The sequence below is a fragment of the Helianthus annuus genome, chromosome 8 (assembly GCF_002127325.2).
Source record: "Helianthus annuus cultivar XRQ/B chromosome 8, HanXRQr2.0-SUNRISE, whole genome shotgun sequence".
In the NCBI taxonomy this organism is placed as follows: domain Eukaryota; kingdom Viridiplantae; phylum Streptophyta; class Magnoliopsida; order Asterales; family Asteraceae; genus Helianthus; species Helianthus annuus.
Window position 1 is genome coordinate 32,175,844 of NC_035440.2, and position 15,385 is coordinate 32,191,228.

The 15,385-nt window shown below is 31.4% G+C and overlaps 1 protein-coding gene across 3 annotated transcripts; it reads right to left on the minus strand.

Annotated features, from left to right (window-relative positions):
• Nucleotides 1–247: 247 nt before the first annotated feature.
• On the minus strand, nt 248–7,959 carry LOC110916174 (WAT1-related protein At2g39510). 3 transcript variants are annotated; one of them, XM_035976620.1, is made up of 8 exons: nt 7,852–7,959; nt 7,581–7,638; nt 7,056–7,118; nt 5,574–5,690; nt 4,996–5,239; nt 4,206–4,367; nt 765–916; nt 248–472 (listed from the first exon to the last, which is right to left on the minus strand). In XM_035976620.1, the coding sequence occupies exons 3-8, from the start codon at nt 7,100–7,102 to the stop codon at nt 322–324; spliced, it is 873 nt and encodes a 290-aa protein (XP_035832513.1). In that variant the 5' UTR covers nt 7,103–7,118; nt 7,581–7,638; nt 7,852–7,959; the 3' UTR covers nt 248–321. The 3 variants fall into 3 exon arrangements, with proteins under 3 accessions (XP_035832513.1, XP_035832512.1, XP_022016617.1); XM_035976619.1 differs by having other exon boundaries at nt 7,581–7,710; nt 7,852–7,953; XM_022160925.2 differs by lacking the exon at nt 7,852–7,959 and having other exon boundaries at nt 7,581–7,786.
• Between the last annotated feature and the right edge of the window lie 7,426 nt (nt 7,960–15,385).

The following is a 15,385-nucleotide window of genomic DNA, read 5'->3' on the forward strand; positions in this document are numbered from 1 at the left end:
TCTTTATTTACTGGTTTGTGTTCTTCTTGATGATTTCTTTGCAACGAATTAAAACTTGTCTAATATGAAACTAAGATAATGAGACTCGATACTAAAAGTTGCACGTTTGAAATGGAAAGCTATCAAAACAAAAGAACCATTTACTAAACGATCATTCTTTAATGAGAATCATTCTTTACTATTGTTTCCTTAGCTATTATTTTTTATTGTTTTAAGAGTAACGTCCCTACATATAAAACATTATCGATAAACAAAAGAACCATTTACTAAATGATCATTCTTTAATGAGAATCAAGATCACTGGATGTTTTCTCACGAGATTCAACAACATTGTGTTTTAACATCACTATCTTCGTGCTCATCACATTGTTGTTGAGCTATTGATGACTCTTGGTCTTGTCGGTTTTGATCCTTGCACTTGCCCCATAGGACCAAATATAAGCCAAAGACTATTATTACAGCGCCAAGAACACTATAACAAAATTGATAAAAAAATCTTAGGAAATTATTTCCCACAAATGACAAACAAAGGGCCAGAAATACTGTTGGAGTCCACTTAATTTGTGTGTTTTATAATGCATTTTACTCCATATATGCACGAAGTTCAACCCATAAATGATAAATCATGTTTTAATTTCATTTTGTATTCAACAAAGCTTAACAATTTCATAAACTGCTTCTAATACTTCCAATTATTTAATTATAGTTAAATTAATTACTTTATATTATCTTAATATGTGATCAACTGAAATTTGTGAACATACCTTCCCAAGTTCAGTTTCTCGGCTAAAATGGTAGACCCCAAAATAGCCACAAAAACCAGCCCAAGAGGGCTGAAAACGGCCACAAAAACTGGACCTTTATCTTGCATTACTACTCCCGAAATGTAATATGCGCATCCAGAACACAATATCCCCTAGAGGTCCACACCATGGCAAAAAAAATTGTCAAAAATAAGCAAGGCCACGGATAATTCAGAAGATTATAATTATTCTATATTTCCGAAAGTTCAGAGCCTAGTTAAGACTACAACGAGTAACTCAATTCATAAATTTCACTATAAAACAAAGGAGTATCACTGATAAATAGAGTCAATATTTGTAATTATCATTAGCAACCACCTTTACCAACTGTCGGGAAATCCATTTAGTCGGTAGTTGTTCGTTGGTGGTGCGTCTTTGTTTGTTCAGTGGTGTTCTCTTAATATATTCTTATTTTACATAATTTTAAAGCACAAAGTCAGTGACTAAAGACCCTTTTCATTAAAATACAAGGCCACCCCTTCCACTTTTCAATAAAATACAAGGCCACCTCAACATTGAGAAATAATATTTTTAGCCCTTACTCTATACTATTTAATAAATCTAACCCCCCAACTTTGCAAATGGTATTTTTAGCCTCTATTTCATTTTACTGGCACCCCTATACTTTCAAAGTTTATATTTTTAACTCCTTTTCTCTTAGTTTTACGTTTTATCCCAAAGTTTCACCACATTGCAACTTTAGTCCCTTGACTTTACAAACGTCAATGTTTAATCCCTCATGTTTTTAATATTCTACCTTTACCCATGTACCATATATAATATACATTTTAACATGTTATTTTCTTTAATGATTTTCGTTCGCTAATTTCTTTTTTGAAAAACTAATTTGTCGTTAATCTCTTTGAATTTCAAAATTTTTGACTTTACCCTTTTTCGTTCCTTTACTTGGAAAAAAAGTTTTTAGGTATGTATTTTTATGTAAATGTTGGTATAAATTCGAGTTAATCTACGTTTAAATGTAACTTTTTCAATGATTTTTTTTGCCAATTTTTCTTTAAAGAACTAATTTGTCGTTAATCTCTTTGAGTTTCAAAAGTTTTGACTTTGCCCCTTTTGTTCTTTTACTTGAAAAAATTTAACTTTTTACGTGCGGATTTTTATGTATGTATCAGTATAAATTCGAGTTGATATCTTTTTAGACGAAAACTTATCATGGGAAATGAGTCAGTGCAAGTATAATACGTTTTTTACATACCATACAGAGTGTCGTTAAATATAATATATTTTCATCTGATGGTATAAATTCAAGTTACTTTGCGTTTCATGTGTTTTCATTTTTTAAAGCTATGATAAGCCCATTTTGATTGTTGCGCATCGGTCACGTTACATAGCACTTACGTTAATCCATTCGATATTTGCAATATACCCGTGCCGCAATACGTGCAGGTCTATTTAATAGTATATCTTATAGCTAAATGTAGGTGGCAAACATGCTCCCCAAAACTTTGTAGAATAGTATATCTTATAGCTAAATGTAGGTGGCAAACATGCTCCCCAAAACTTTATAGAAATTACAAACTCTCTTCATGGATTATAGTTTTGGGCTTTGATGGTATTCTTTAGGCTCCGGCAAAGTTAGATGTATCAACTTGCAGGTATGATGGATGAGTCCAACATGCAATATGATAAGTCTTAGTTATGGATAAATTTTCATATTCTTATATCTTAACCGATCATACTACCCCAAACTTTTTTGAAACACATTTTTAGTCACTTAACTTTAGGAAGTATCATTTTCACCCCTCTACTTTCTATGAATTTATAAAATATCACTTTAATTCCCTCGAGAGTATATAATCTGATTTTTCCTTAATAATCTTTGTTCGTTTACTTAAAAAAACAAATTTGTTTCATGCTTATTTTGTTTGGAAACGAGTTAGGTCAAATATAATATGTTTTCGTGTTTACTTTTTATGTAGGTTACAACTATTACTATCTATCTTAAAAAACAAAGTCGGTGGCCTTTGTCACCGACCAAAACAAGCCCTACACTTTTAAAGTTGATCCCCTACACTTTCTGAAAACTTTCTTAAACTTCATTATTATCCCTTCAGGCTTCAACTTCTAACGTTTCAAGCTTACTCCATATTTTTTTATTCTTAAACTTAAAAAACACTATTTTCTCACGAACTTATTTTTATGGGCGTGTCTGTATTAATTAAAATTGTGACGTAAACTGTATTGCTTTACGTTTTGACATAATTTTTTTCCGAAACAATCGGGTCAAATATAATTTGTTTTCATTCTTATTTATGTATACATTTTCAGTTGGTCTACATTTTGATGTAAATTTTGTTCAGAAACGAATCGGGTAAGATATAATACCTTTTCATTCAGTGGTAAAGATTTGAGTTACTGTACATTTTGATGCCGCTAAGTTTTAATTAACCCCCTAAACGGATCAACCCAGGTTCGATTTCGTTTTTTATGTATGATATAAATTCAATTTACTTGACTTTATGATCCAACCGCAATGCTTATGCAGGTTACACTAAGTTAGATTAGATATGTTGAAACACACATTTCCATATTGTTAAAGCATCATATAACGCTAGGACTAATCAACCCGAAGTTTGTCACTGGCCCACGATGCATCGCCCGCGGGTCATATTACTAGTTATTCAGAAACTTAAGTTGTTTGAATTAAAAGCATGAGAAACAATATAAAGAATTCCACACTTATAAGCGTGCTTATATTTTCAAACTTTCATGTGTAAGAATGTTTCATAGTTATTAATCTTTCAAATTTTCAACTATAAGTGTAATTTTTTTTTGCAATTTTTAGAATGTTATTATTCTCGTGCATCTATGTATGAAGTTTCTTTTTATCAACATAACCGAATTACCAACACTCAATAAATTAAACTATTGGGGTTATTCGAAATTAGTTATTTGGATAATCGGATTTGGACTTGAAGTTAATCATATTAGGTTATTCGCTAATTTGATAAAGTATAGATTAAAGCCAATAATATGTGCTTAGTTGGGTTTAAGGCCCAAATTACAAAGTGAAACCCAAACCCTTTACCAGTTCCATTCCTTATCCCATTCCAATTTTCCAATTGCCAAAACCTGTTTTGAATGTTTGCAACTTATATTTGGGTACCATACTTTAATTTTAACAACACCTTGGTGTATCACTTACTAGTATGTCATCTCACAAATCAGAATTGCTGACATTTTTTTAGGTACATTATCAACAGCACTTACTTGTGGGACATTGCCGTTAAAAAAAAAAGAAAAAATCTTGTGGAAATATTTCTGACTTTTTCTTTGAGATTATAATTACCCTCTACTAGTCATAATAGATAAACAGGATGTATTAAACTCAGCCAAAATCGGATAGGTATGAAAGAGTGAACATTATTGTTTATTTCTTACACTGTAAATTTCCGCAAGTAGTTTGATGTCCCAGTTAATTGACCAAACTGAGGCATTGGCCCTCTCGGCTACAACAACAAGTAGAGACCCTTCCAATGCGCCAATCATACACACGAGTGTTGCGAAAGAGAGCTCAGCCGGGTATGACTTTAATGTAAGCGCCTTTTATGCACCAAACAAACAAAGATAATCAGATTTTTTTTTCACATTAATTTGGTGGCTAATATCACCTAAAACATTATTGTCAAACATCTTTATGTCTTTCTAACAATGCAATAAATATTCAAATATTTTCTGTAATTATGTTATGAAGTCATCCGGTTTTAAGTCTGTTTCTGATCCATGAACGGGTAAGACTCTCGCTTTGATGACTAGTCTGGTTACGAAATTAAAGATTGTAAAATAGAGATGGAAACATGGTTAATTTAGGGACATTATTTTGCCTTGTGCCAAAGACCATAAAATTTTGACTTTGGCCTTAGCCATTAGTGATAAGAAACATACAACAACTTGGCAACTTCTACAACTACGCAAAGCTCATTAGAAAGCAATAGTGACATAATACTTTTAGTTAGTGATAACTTAATAATCACAAATGACATTATTGTTGTAAAATTCCCATTGTAATATAGTCGATTCGTGTATGAAATCAGAATTAAAAATTCCTAATTACTTTTAGTGTAGTATGCCAACCGATATGAATCAATGCTCATCAAATGCTTCTTATTTCTTGTTTCATTTCAAAAAATCAAAGAAACAAGATTGAATTTTGAATGGAAATTAAACTTACTTGGACAATGAGAAAACTTGCCCATGAAAAGCAACTGGCGGTGACCATGAGAGATCCTTTAAGCTGATCTTGAGTATTGAAAGTGTTAACAGAAGTTTGATGATGAAGAGTATGGTCATTTGTCCATGGAAATCGAATGGAAGGACCTCTAATTAGTGTCATCATCATGGCTCCTCCAACAGTCACTAATGTCCCTAGGATCTTGCCTTGGCTATGTAAACTCTTCATCTTCACCGTCTCAAGTCTACCAAAAGATAATACAATTATTTGTTTGAGAATAAAAATATCAAATTTGTTAATGCTATATGTTATTAAGTTATATGTGATTGAAATACTTAAAAGGCCGGGTTGAACACGATACATAAGCTTTTATATATCCATGGATTTGAACCCATTTTGTATTGTCCAATACCCATGCACAAGATCAAATCATATGCATTTTTAGCAACCCTACCTAAGCAAGTGTTAGTCAATTATATGACTCTCAAGAAATGTAAGCTTAAGGAGCAAGAATGTTGCAAGACGTTGTGAATGTTACATATTAAGAGACAATCAGGTTGATTTAGAAACAAGAATACCTTACGATCAAAGCCATAACAAAGGTAATGACTGGAACAATGTTGCGCATAGCTGCCGCAAAAGTTACAGTCGTAAATTTCATCCCACCAAATAACAAATTCTGGTCTATCACTGGCCTGTTGTTCAAAATCAACCATTATCAATGTTGGAGAATAATACACGAAAACAAGTTTCCAGTTTCTTACTACGTGTTCATTATTTATGCTAAGACATTAAACACATATGCTACAGCTTACAACAATGAGAATTGGCACAAATTGGGTAATATAAAATACCAAAACCATGTTAAGAAAGAATGATTGGAAACTGGGTTTATTTCATTTAGTAGAAAATATGCTTTTTCACTAACTTTGAACACAAATAATTATATCTAAGTGATATTTTTCACTAACTGCATTCTACTATGTCCAAAGCACAGCTAAGGTCAGTGATATACTGATACTCAAATTGTGTTTGAAATAGAAAAGTTCTGGAAAATGGGGGGGGGGGGGTGGAATGTGTTTAAAACAATAATGAGGTTAAATAATTTTGTAGTTTTGTCTTTTTAAGTGACTAATTGACTAAGGTGTTACCATAGTTGTAGATACATAAGTGAACCCTCATACACCAAAGAGTAAATTACTTTTTAAGTCTCTGTGTTTTAGTGGCTTTAATCACTTGAGTCCAAAATCAAAAAGTTTAACGCTGTGAGTCCCTAACCACTCATTTAATAACGTTTTGAGTCCCTGTGTTTTAGTGGTTTTAACCACTTGAATCCAAAATCAAAAGTACAAGTGTTAAAAATTAGACTCAAAACTTTATAAAATGAGTGGTTAGGAACTCAGTACGTTAAATATTTTGATTTTAGACTTAAATGGTTAAAACCACTAAAACACAATGACTCAAAAAGTAATTTACTCTACACCAAAATTCACTACAAAGACCTAGAATTTCCAGAACAATTGAGATACTCGTGTCACTTGCATCTTAGGTTGAGTTGTCAATTTTGGCAATACAAACTGGTCTTTACTATTCTAATGCTGGGAGACAAACGCGTTCTTAGAAGACACGAAAAATATTTTATTAGAACGTATCAAACATGTGGCTTCTTATTGATTCTGTTTCCACCCTTTTCTTCGCTTTTAATTTTTGTTAAAAATTATGAATGTTATAATCTACTTAGTCGAGTTCAAAGGGTCATGAATAGTAATGTTATGTCCCCTAGATCTATGGATATAGTTTTTAAAAGACTTAGTTTTGCTATTCAAAAATGGGTAACGGCGCAACTTGTTGCCCGTTTATCATCTATCTCAATGTAAATTAATAACACGATAATATGCAATGTAAACTCAATCTTATTTTTTTTTTTTTCAAACTGTAACCTTATTGTGATTTTTTAGGTTGCATTTGTTTTCTTTTATAATGTATTTTATGTAATTCTTTCATTGTGTTTTCTTTTCTCTTCCATTCTTTTTAAAATAACAATAATACCAAATTCATACCCTAGTAATCCCAGCAACATGATCTTCAGGAAGATAGAAATCGTCATCTTTGGCCTAATTTTTCTGATTGCACCCAAAAAGACAACGATCAAACGAATGATAACATGGAGGAAACTATGGGTATGTTTGGCAAAAGTAGCTGGTGGCTGTAAGCTGGTAGCTAGTAGCTGTAGCTTTTTAGATATATTTGGTGTTTGGCAGAGTAGCTGGAGCTTTTAATAAAATATATAAAATGACCAAAATAGACATAACTAAAAATATAAAAAGTTTGTACATTAAAAAGTTCATTATCTTTAGAGGTTAAAATAGTCATTTTTCTCTAAAAGCTTGTAGCTCTTCTAAATGCTACTAGTAGGAGTGTTCAACCAAAAGCTTTAAGCTCCTTCAACCAAACAAGTCCTTTTATTGAGTAGGAGTTTTTTCTTAAAAACTTAAAGCTAGAAGCTCCTAAAAGCTTCATGCCAAACATACTCATAGAAGAGAGCTGCAAAGGCGTTTTTATATATAGCACACGAAGTAACATACCTTTCGAGGAAGAAAGCAAAAGGACCAATGAAGAGAGCTGCAAAGGCGTTTTTATAGACTGAAAAAGTGTAATGATTCAAACCTTTGTTTAGTGCACACTTGATAACTAAGCCGTTCAGACCATATGAAGCTTGCAAGAAAATCATGAACAAGTAAGGCTTGGTACACACATATACCCTCTTAAACGACTCTATAGACATGATGATTTTAAGGTTATTGTCTGTTTGATATCGAAATGGTTTGTAGTGGTATTTATGCACAAAGGCATTACCTGAATGTTTATAAAGTTCGACTTTTAATAATGCCACTATTCCGAAGAACTAATTCTCTATTTTAGTATGTATGAATGTTGTCTTTTGGGGAATTGGAGAAATAATTTTAACTGTAGGGAAATTTGTAATGAAATATATTCACAGCAAATTATCATTTTCAAGTTAATAAAATCTGATTTCCAAACCAAATGATTAGTTATGCTAGATTTATGATTCGTTGACCTATAATATTTGTTTCTTTAAATTTAAATAATCATGCACTTCGCGAAGTGAGGATTGGTGGGGCTTTCTAGTTTTCACTAAGATTCACTACTATTTGTTTACTAAATTTAACTAGTATCTTTTTGGCATGTGTTGAACCACACTAAACCATAAAAAAAAAAAAAATACTAACGTGCTTGAAACTTTATAAATAATCAAAACCTTTACGTAAACATATCCTTGGCGTTTCTTTAAGTTCAGTTCACTTTGCTTCTTCCACTTTTGCATTTCTTCTACATCGTTGGTCGTTCTTCCTGTGCCGATTGTGCCGTGTGTGTAGATGCGGCGAGAAATATTTAAACTTGTACAAGCTCGGAAAGATGACCGAATAGAGATCTGAATATCCCCTTGATAGTTGTTACCATATGACACATGATAAAAGCGCTTTTTTAGACACTCTGGGATTATGTTCCGCAAATTAGGAATCACATATTCATGTGTAAAAGCTCGGAAAGATGACCGAATAGAGATCTGAATATCCTCTTGGTATTTGTTTACCACATGACACATGATAAAAGCGCTTCTTTAGACAATCTGGGATTATGTTCGGTTTTAACACGCCCCTTAAATCTCAGTTATGTCTCGTTGCATTATGCTAATATTGACAGGGGTGCTAGTCTTTTTTCCCACTGTGCAAACTTGAAAAATCTCACCATAACACATTGTAGACTAGTGGGCTTGAATGGTTTTAATATATTTCATCTTGGACTATCTAGTCTAATACTTGAAAATGGATATGATCATGTCAGGATCTTTATATATCATGTCATCGACCAACTGCTCGAAATCTCTTTCGTTTCTCGGGTTCACATCCGACACAACACAACAAAAAATAAACTTCCAAAAATCAGTGTCTTGATACGCATCGTATAAGCCTATACGATGCGTACCAAGCCCGCCGCCAGACATAACCTGCACCTGTCAGTCTGTCATGTCATTTACTTTATTTCAATACACATCGTATAGGCCTATACGATGCGTATTGAATTGAAAAGGTGTGCGGATAGACAGGGGGTGTGCCATTAGAAAACCCCTTATATAATCTGGTACATGATTCTATAACCTTGTAAGTGTTAACAAAATTTAATTTTATAACTTGGCATGTGTTACATAATTACAAACACATGTGACATGATTATATGAACTAGTATGTGATTAATTAAACTTAAGGGTAAATTACTTTTTGAGTCCCTGTGTTTTATGCATTTTAACTAGTTGAGTCCAAAAGCAAAAAGTTTAACGATCTGAGTCCCTATAAGCATTTTTTTAACCATTTGAGTCCAAATTTCTAACTCCATCCATCAAGTTTGTTAACTACAAAGGTAATTTGGTCATTTACACACAAAGTACAAGTTTTATATGCACAAGAGTATAAGGAACAAGTTATTAATGCATAAATATTTTAATATTATATTAACTAAATTATATATAGTGTTCAAACCTGCACACACAGACGTTTCACACACACCTACCTGTCCATCCCTCCCCCTCTCTCATCTAGACCCCTACCGGCTACCACTACCATTAACACTACCGCACCACCACTGCACCACCACCATCTCCACCGCACCTCCACCGCTATCACCACCTTCCGTTGACCATCAACCACCACTGTCACCGCCTGCAAACCCCACTGTCAACCTCCGCCTGCAGATGAGACCACCACCACCTACACACCACCGCCGCCACGCCGACAGCCGGAGAATGTCACAGTCGCCTCTCTCTCTCCACCTATCCAACAAAATTACAACGAAACCCTAGAAAAAGAAACCCTAATTTCTGATTTTCCCCAAATTGTTAACTACAAATAAGTAAACTTTGGCTTTGTAAAGCCCCGACAGATGATGATTATGATGATGATATGAACAATCCTCCCCCAACTCCAGAACTTTGGATCGGTTGGGTGTTACGTGTTCAAGTTCCATCAATATAGCACTTTTTCATGCTAAAGAATGTAAATTACCCAACTTGAGTGTGATTGAACCAAGGTATTTTGACATAAAGGGTTTCCTGCAAATGATGATCATCCATCACTTGATGTGCAAATGGGCAGAAGTTAGTGAAGGGAATTTATGAGACACTGGGAGCAAGTCTTCAATGGAATGAGAGTCTTTTGGTGATTACTTATGATGAACATGGTGGGTTCTTTGAGCAAGTCCTTTGTTGATCTGGTCTAGAGAGAGAGAGAAAGAAAGATGAGAGGGAGAGTTGGTAGGAATTTAGAGAGAGAGAGAGAGAGTGATAAGTGGATATAAGAGAGATAGGGATTTTTTTTAATTTTTTAATTATAAGGGTATTTTGGTCATTTAATAATACTTAACCAAAAAATTCTAATAGTGTTAGAAATTTGTACTCAAATAGTTAAAGAAAATGCTTATAGGGACTCAGGTCGTTAAACTTTTTACTTTTGGACTCAAGTGGTTAAAACCTATAAAACACAGGGACTCAAAAAGTAATTTACCCTAAACTTAATTATATAAGAATATAACCTTATTATATAACTTTGTATGAAATTAAAAAAAACATATACTCTATGATGATACGAGTGAGTACGTGATTACCTGCCAACTTAAAAGAACTAACCATATGAGAGGGAGAGGGAGAGGTTATTGTACAGATAAGTCGTAATATATAAATTGGCTTCATGTGAGAAGTGAAGAAGTGATTTTTTTTTCTGAATTCTTTTTCCATCTTATTAAGCACATATTTTAGTCAAATAATTTAAAAAAAGCATTATCTTAAACTAATAAAGTAATTATGTAATTACGATAGAACAATTATAATTACTCTACTAACGAGTAAACTATGGATATATTTTTAAAAAAATATGTACTAGATATTTTATAGCGTTTTCTACTTGTTTTCTATGGTGTTTTTCTGAATTGCATGTTTTTATGGCGTTTTCAACTAGTTTTTATGGCGTTAATCTGAACTGGGTGTAATTATGGCGTTTTCAATTGTGTTTTTCTGAACGATGTGTTTTATGTCGTTTTCAACTGGATATTTTGTGACGTTTTTCGGAACAAAGTGTTTTTATGATGTTTTTATTTGGACACAAAGTTCATGTCATTTTTTTATTTCAAAAGTATAGTAGTAATATACTCGTTGGGAAGATGATAAAACACTATTTTATGGTGTAATTTAATTAAAAAAAAGTTACGAGAGTTTAAAAAATATGGTAGAATATGCATATGACTTACATGTGTATGATCTTTGACATGTAAGTGGCATGTATATGGACTTTCTGACAACATTACCCTTTGTGTAAGTTAGCACTAACACAACATGTCAACACGAAAATCGTTCTCACTGTTTCGCACTTTTAGACGTTTTATGCATATCCTGGCCATATATATATATATATATATATATATATATATATATATATATATATATATATAGGGAGAAGATTATGCGAGAACCACCTCTTGTTGTGAGAACCGCGAGAACCAATGTGAACACACCAAAAATGCCTAAAAATAGCTAAAAATCACACAATTTTTTTTTAAATATTTTTTATATAAAAATCGCTACTTTTCGAAGCCAAATTTTTTTTAAAAAAAAAAAAACATTTTTTAACCACTAAAAGTAGCGATTTGAGCATAAAAAATATTAAAAAAATAGATTTTTTTTTAGATTTTTTTAGATATTTTTAGGTTTTTTGGGGGTTAGTTTTTAGCATTTTAGCTTGAGGGGGGGGGGGGGTTAGGTTTTTTGGGGTTGGGGGGGGGTTAGGTTTTTGGGGGTGGGGGAGGGGGTTTAGGTTTTTTTTTTGGGGGGGGGGGGTTAGGTTTTTTTAGGTTTTTTTGGGGGTTTTAGTTTTTAGCATTTAACTTTGGGGGGGGGGGGTTAGTTTTTTTTTTTTTGGGGGGGGGGGTGGGGGTTAGGTCTTTTTTAGGTATTTTTAGCTATTTTAGGTTGTGTTCACATTGGTTCTCAAGGTTCTCACAATAAGGGTGGTTCTCGCATGAGCACCTCCCTATATATATATATATATATATGGGTGGGAGTTGGCTACAAATTCTATTTTTCCTACAATGTGTAAAAAGTCATAAAAACCACAATTTCAGCCATAAAACACACTCACAACTTACAAATAAAAAAGTGAAGATTACTAAAACGTCATATTTGTGGGTTTTATGTTGTGTTTTAGATGATAAGGCTTTGATTACCGAATGACTAACATTAGTTTGTTTTATGTTGATTATTATGTTGTGTTTTATATTCATAGTTCTACAATGATGTATTTGAAGTTTTTATGGAATGTTAGGGTTTGGATATTGTGTTTTAGTGATCTTCACTCTCTTATTTGTGGGTTTTATGTGTGTTTTATAGTTGAAATTGTGGTGTTTTATGACTTTGTACACTTTGTAGGAAAATGAACTTTGTAAACTCAAGAAACCTTTGTAAAAAACCCATGTAAACTTAAGAAACCTTTCTACAAAAATAGGAAATGTAATATACATATATTTGAACATTTAAAAAAAACACAAAAAAACACCGAGTAGTTTTTTTTTAAATGTTACAAATTTCATTTTTAGAAAAATCAAAATGTAATATATATGTCCAAAAAAATGTAACATACAAATTTTCAACATTTAAAAAAAAACTAGTAGGCGTTTTTTTCATTTTTTAAAAATTGTTCGTGTACATATATATTACATTCCCTGTTTTTTTTAGAAAAAAATAAAAATAAAAATGTTACATAGGGTTTATTTAGGTTTTTTCAACTCACATGGGTTTTCGATTTATCTTTCCTCTATATATATATATACATGTATATATATATACATGTATATATATATACATATATATATATACATATATATATATACATAAATATATACATACATATATATATATACATATATATATATACATAAATATATATATATATATATACATAAATATATATATATATATATATACATAAATATATATATATATATATGGGAAAGTTCAAATGAAAACCACTAGTTATCACGAAAACTAGAAAACTTTTTGTCAATTTTTTTTGTATTGCACATGTATAATAGTACACATGTGCACTATTTTTTTTTTTGAAAAAAAGTTTTTTTATATAAAAAACTAGCGATTTTAATAAAATAAATTGAAAAAAGAAATTTTGTGTGTTTTTTAGGCTTTTTTAGTTAGTTTTCGAGATAAAAGTGGTTTTCATTTAAATCATCCCCTATATATATATATATATAGGGGAGGTTCAAATGAAAACCACTAGTTATTGTGAAAACTCGAAAACTAATTAAAAAAGCCAAAAAAACATACAAATTTTTTTTTGCAAACCAAATTTCGCAGGTTTTTTTATATATAAAAAAAATTTCAAAAAAAAAAAAAATTTGTGTAGTGCACATGTGTAATACTACACATGTGTATTATTACACATGTGTACTACAAACTTTTTTTTTTTTTTTTTTTGAAAAAAAGTTTTTTTTTGTATATAAAAACCAGCGATTTTTATAAAAAAAATGAAAAAAAAATTTTTGGGTGTTTTTTAGGCTTTTTTTAGTTAGTTTTCACAATAAAAGTGGTTTTCATTTGAACCATCCCCTATATATATATATATATATATATATATATATATATATATATATATATATATAGGACAATGCTAGAAAGAAAACCCTCATTTAGGTAGAAAACTCTGGAAACCCAAATCTCCCCCCATTTTTACCCAACCTCCCGACATTTTTTTTTTGAAAAAAATTACACATGTAATATACATGTTTTAGAGTGTTTTGGGCCAAAAAAAAACAAAAAAGCGCCGAAGGGATTTTTTTTAAAAAAATAAACAAATTTCAGTGCCTAACATGTGTTAGGCAAAAAAGACAGAAATTTTTTAAAATTGCTGAAATTTTATTTTATTTTTTTAAATTATCCCTTCGGCGCTTTTTTGATTTTTTTGGCCTAAAAGTCTTAAAAACATGTATATTACATGTGTTATATTTTTCAAAAAAAAAATGTCGGGAGCTTGGGTTTTCTAGGGTTTTTTATATAGATAGGGTTTTCTATATAGCCCAACCCTATATATATATATATGTATAGAGTAAGGTTAACATACAAAAAGCCTTATCATACATCACGTAGGAGACAATGGTAACCGTTGGATCAGAGGTATAATCACGCATGGGACCACATAATCAGCATGAGACCACATAATCACGCATGAGACCACATAATCACGCATGGGACTATAATCACGCACGTTCTATGATAATAACGCACGCTATATTTTTTGTCATGTATGTTAATGTAGGTTAAGCCTTGAAGTACATTATACTTTCTCTCTCTCTCTCTCTCTCTCTATATATATATATATATATATATATATATATATATATATATATATATATGTATATATATATAGGTAGGGTTCTAGAGTGAAACATTAGGTTGAGAGTGAACTGTGTGAACTAATCTGGGCTATTGGATTACACCATCTAGAGATTTTTATATAATGGCAAGATTGTAATTATAATTTTGTAACTTCCCTTTAAAATAATTGATAAAAGGGTATTTGTGTCTTTTATAAATTGCATTTATTAAACAATAGAATCAAAATCCCTAAAATCTCGCTAGTTTCCGTACATACAAGATACACATGTGTACAGTTTCGCTAGTATCAGTTTATACAAGATACACATACGTTAGTTTATACACATGTGTACAGTTTCGCTAACTATCAGTTTATAGAAGATATACAACTGTTAGTTTATACACATGTGTACAGTCTCGCTAACTATCAGTTTATACAAGATACACATCTGTTAGTTTATACACATGTGTACAGTCTTTTATACATTTGTGTATTATATTTAAAAATGGTTATATATGTCCACGGATAATAAAAGAAAAAATATATTAATGTTAAAATTAAACCAAAATCTATGGATAAAAAATTATGGAGAAATAACTAAAAAACGAGAGAGAGAGATGAAGAGTTAAGAGAGGAGAAAATTAAGGGATTGTCATTAAACATACTTGACTAATGTCAATCTTACCCTTTTAATCTAAAAAAATGATTAAGGGTCAAGATTAGTTCACTCAGTTCACTCTCAAGAAGTTGTTCACTGTTGAACCTAATCCTATATATATATATATATATATATATATATAGGGTGGGGATCAAGAGTGAACATTGTTATTTTGTGAACAAAAACGAAACTAGCCGTTGGATGAGTAGACCATGATCTAGGTTTTAAAGGATTTTTTTTAATTAACAAAAATCTAAAACCTGATTTAAAATAACTGCTGAAG

Bases quoted from the DNA above. Each gene is read 5' to 3' on its own strand.
- LOC110916174 (XM_022160925.2), bottom strand. From the start codon at position 7,780: ATGTCTATAGAGTCGTTTAAGAGGGTATATGTGTGTACCAAGCCTTAC. The intron at 5,691-7,055 runs GTATGAATTTGG...TTTGAACAACAG, and splicing joins ATGTTGCTGGGATTACTAGG to GCCAGTGATAGACCAGAATT. The intron at 5,240-5,573 runs GTATTCTTGTTT...ATCTTTTGGTAG, and splicing joins GTTATGGCTTTGATCGTAAG to ACTTGAGACGGTGAAGATGA.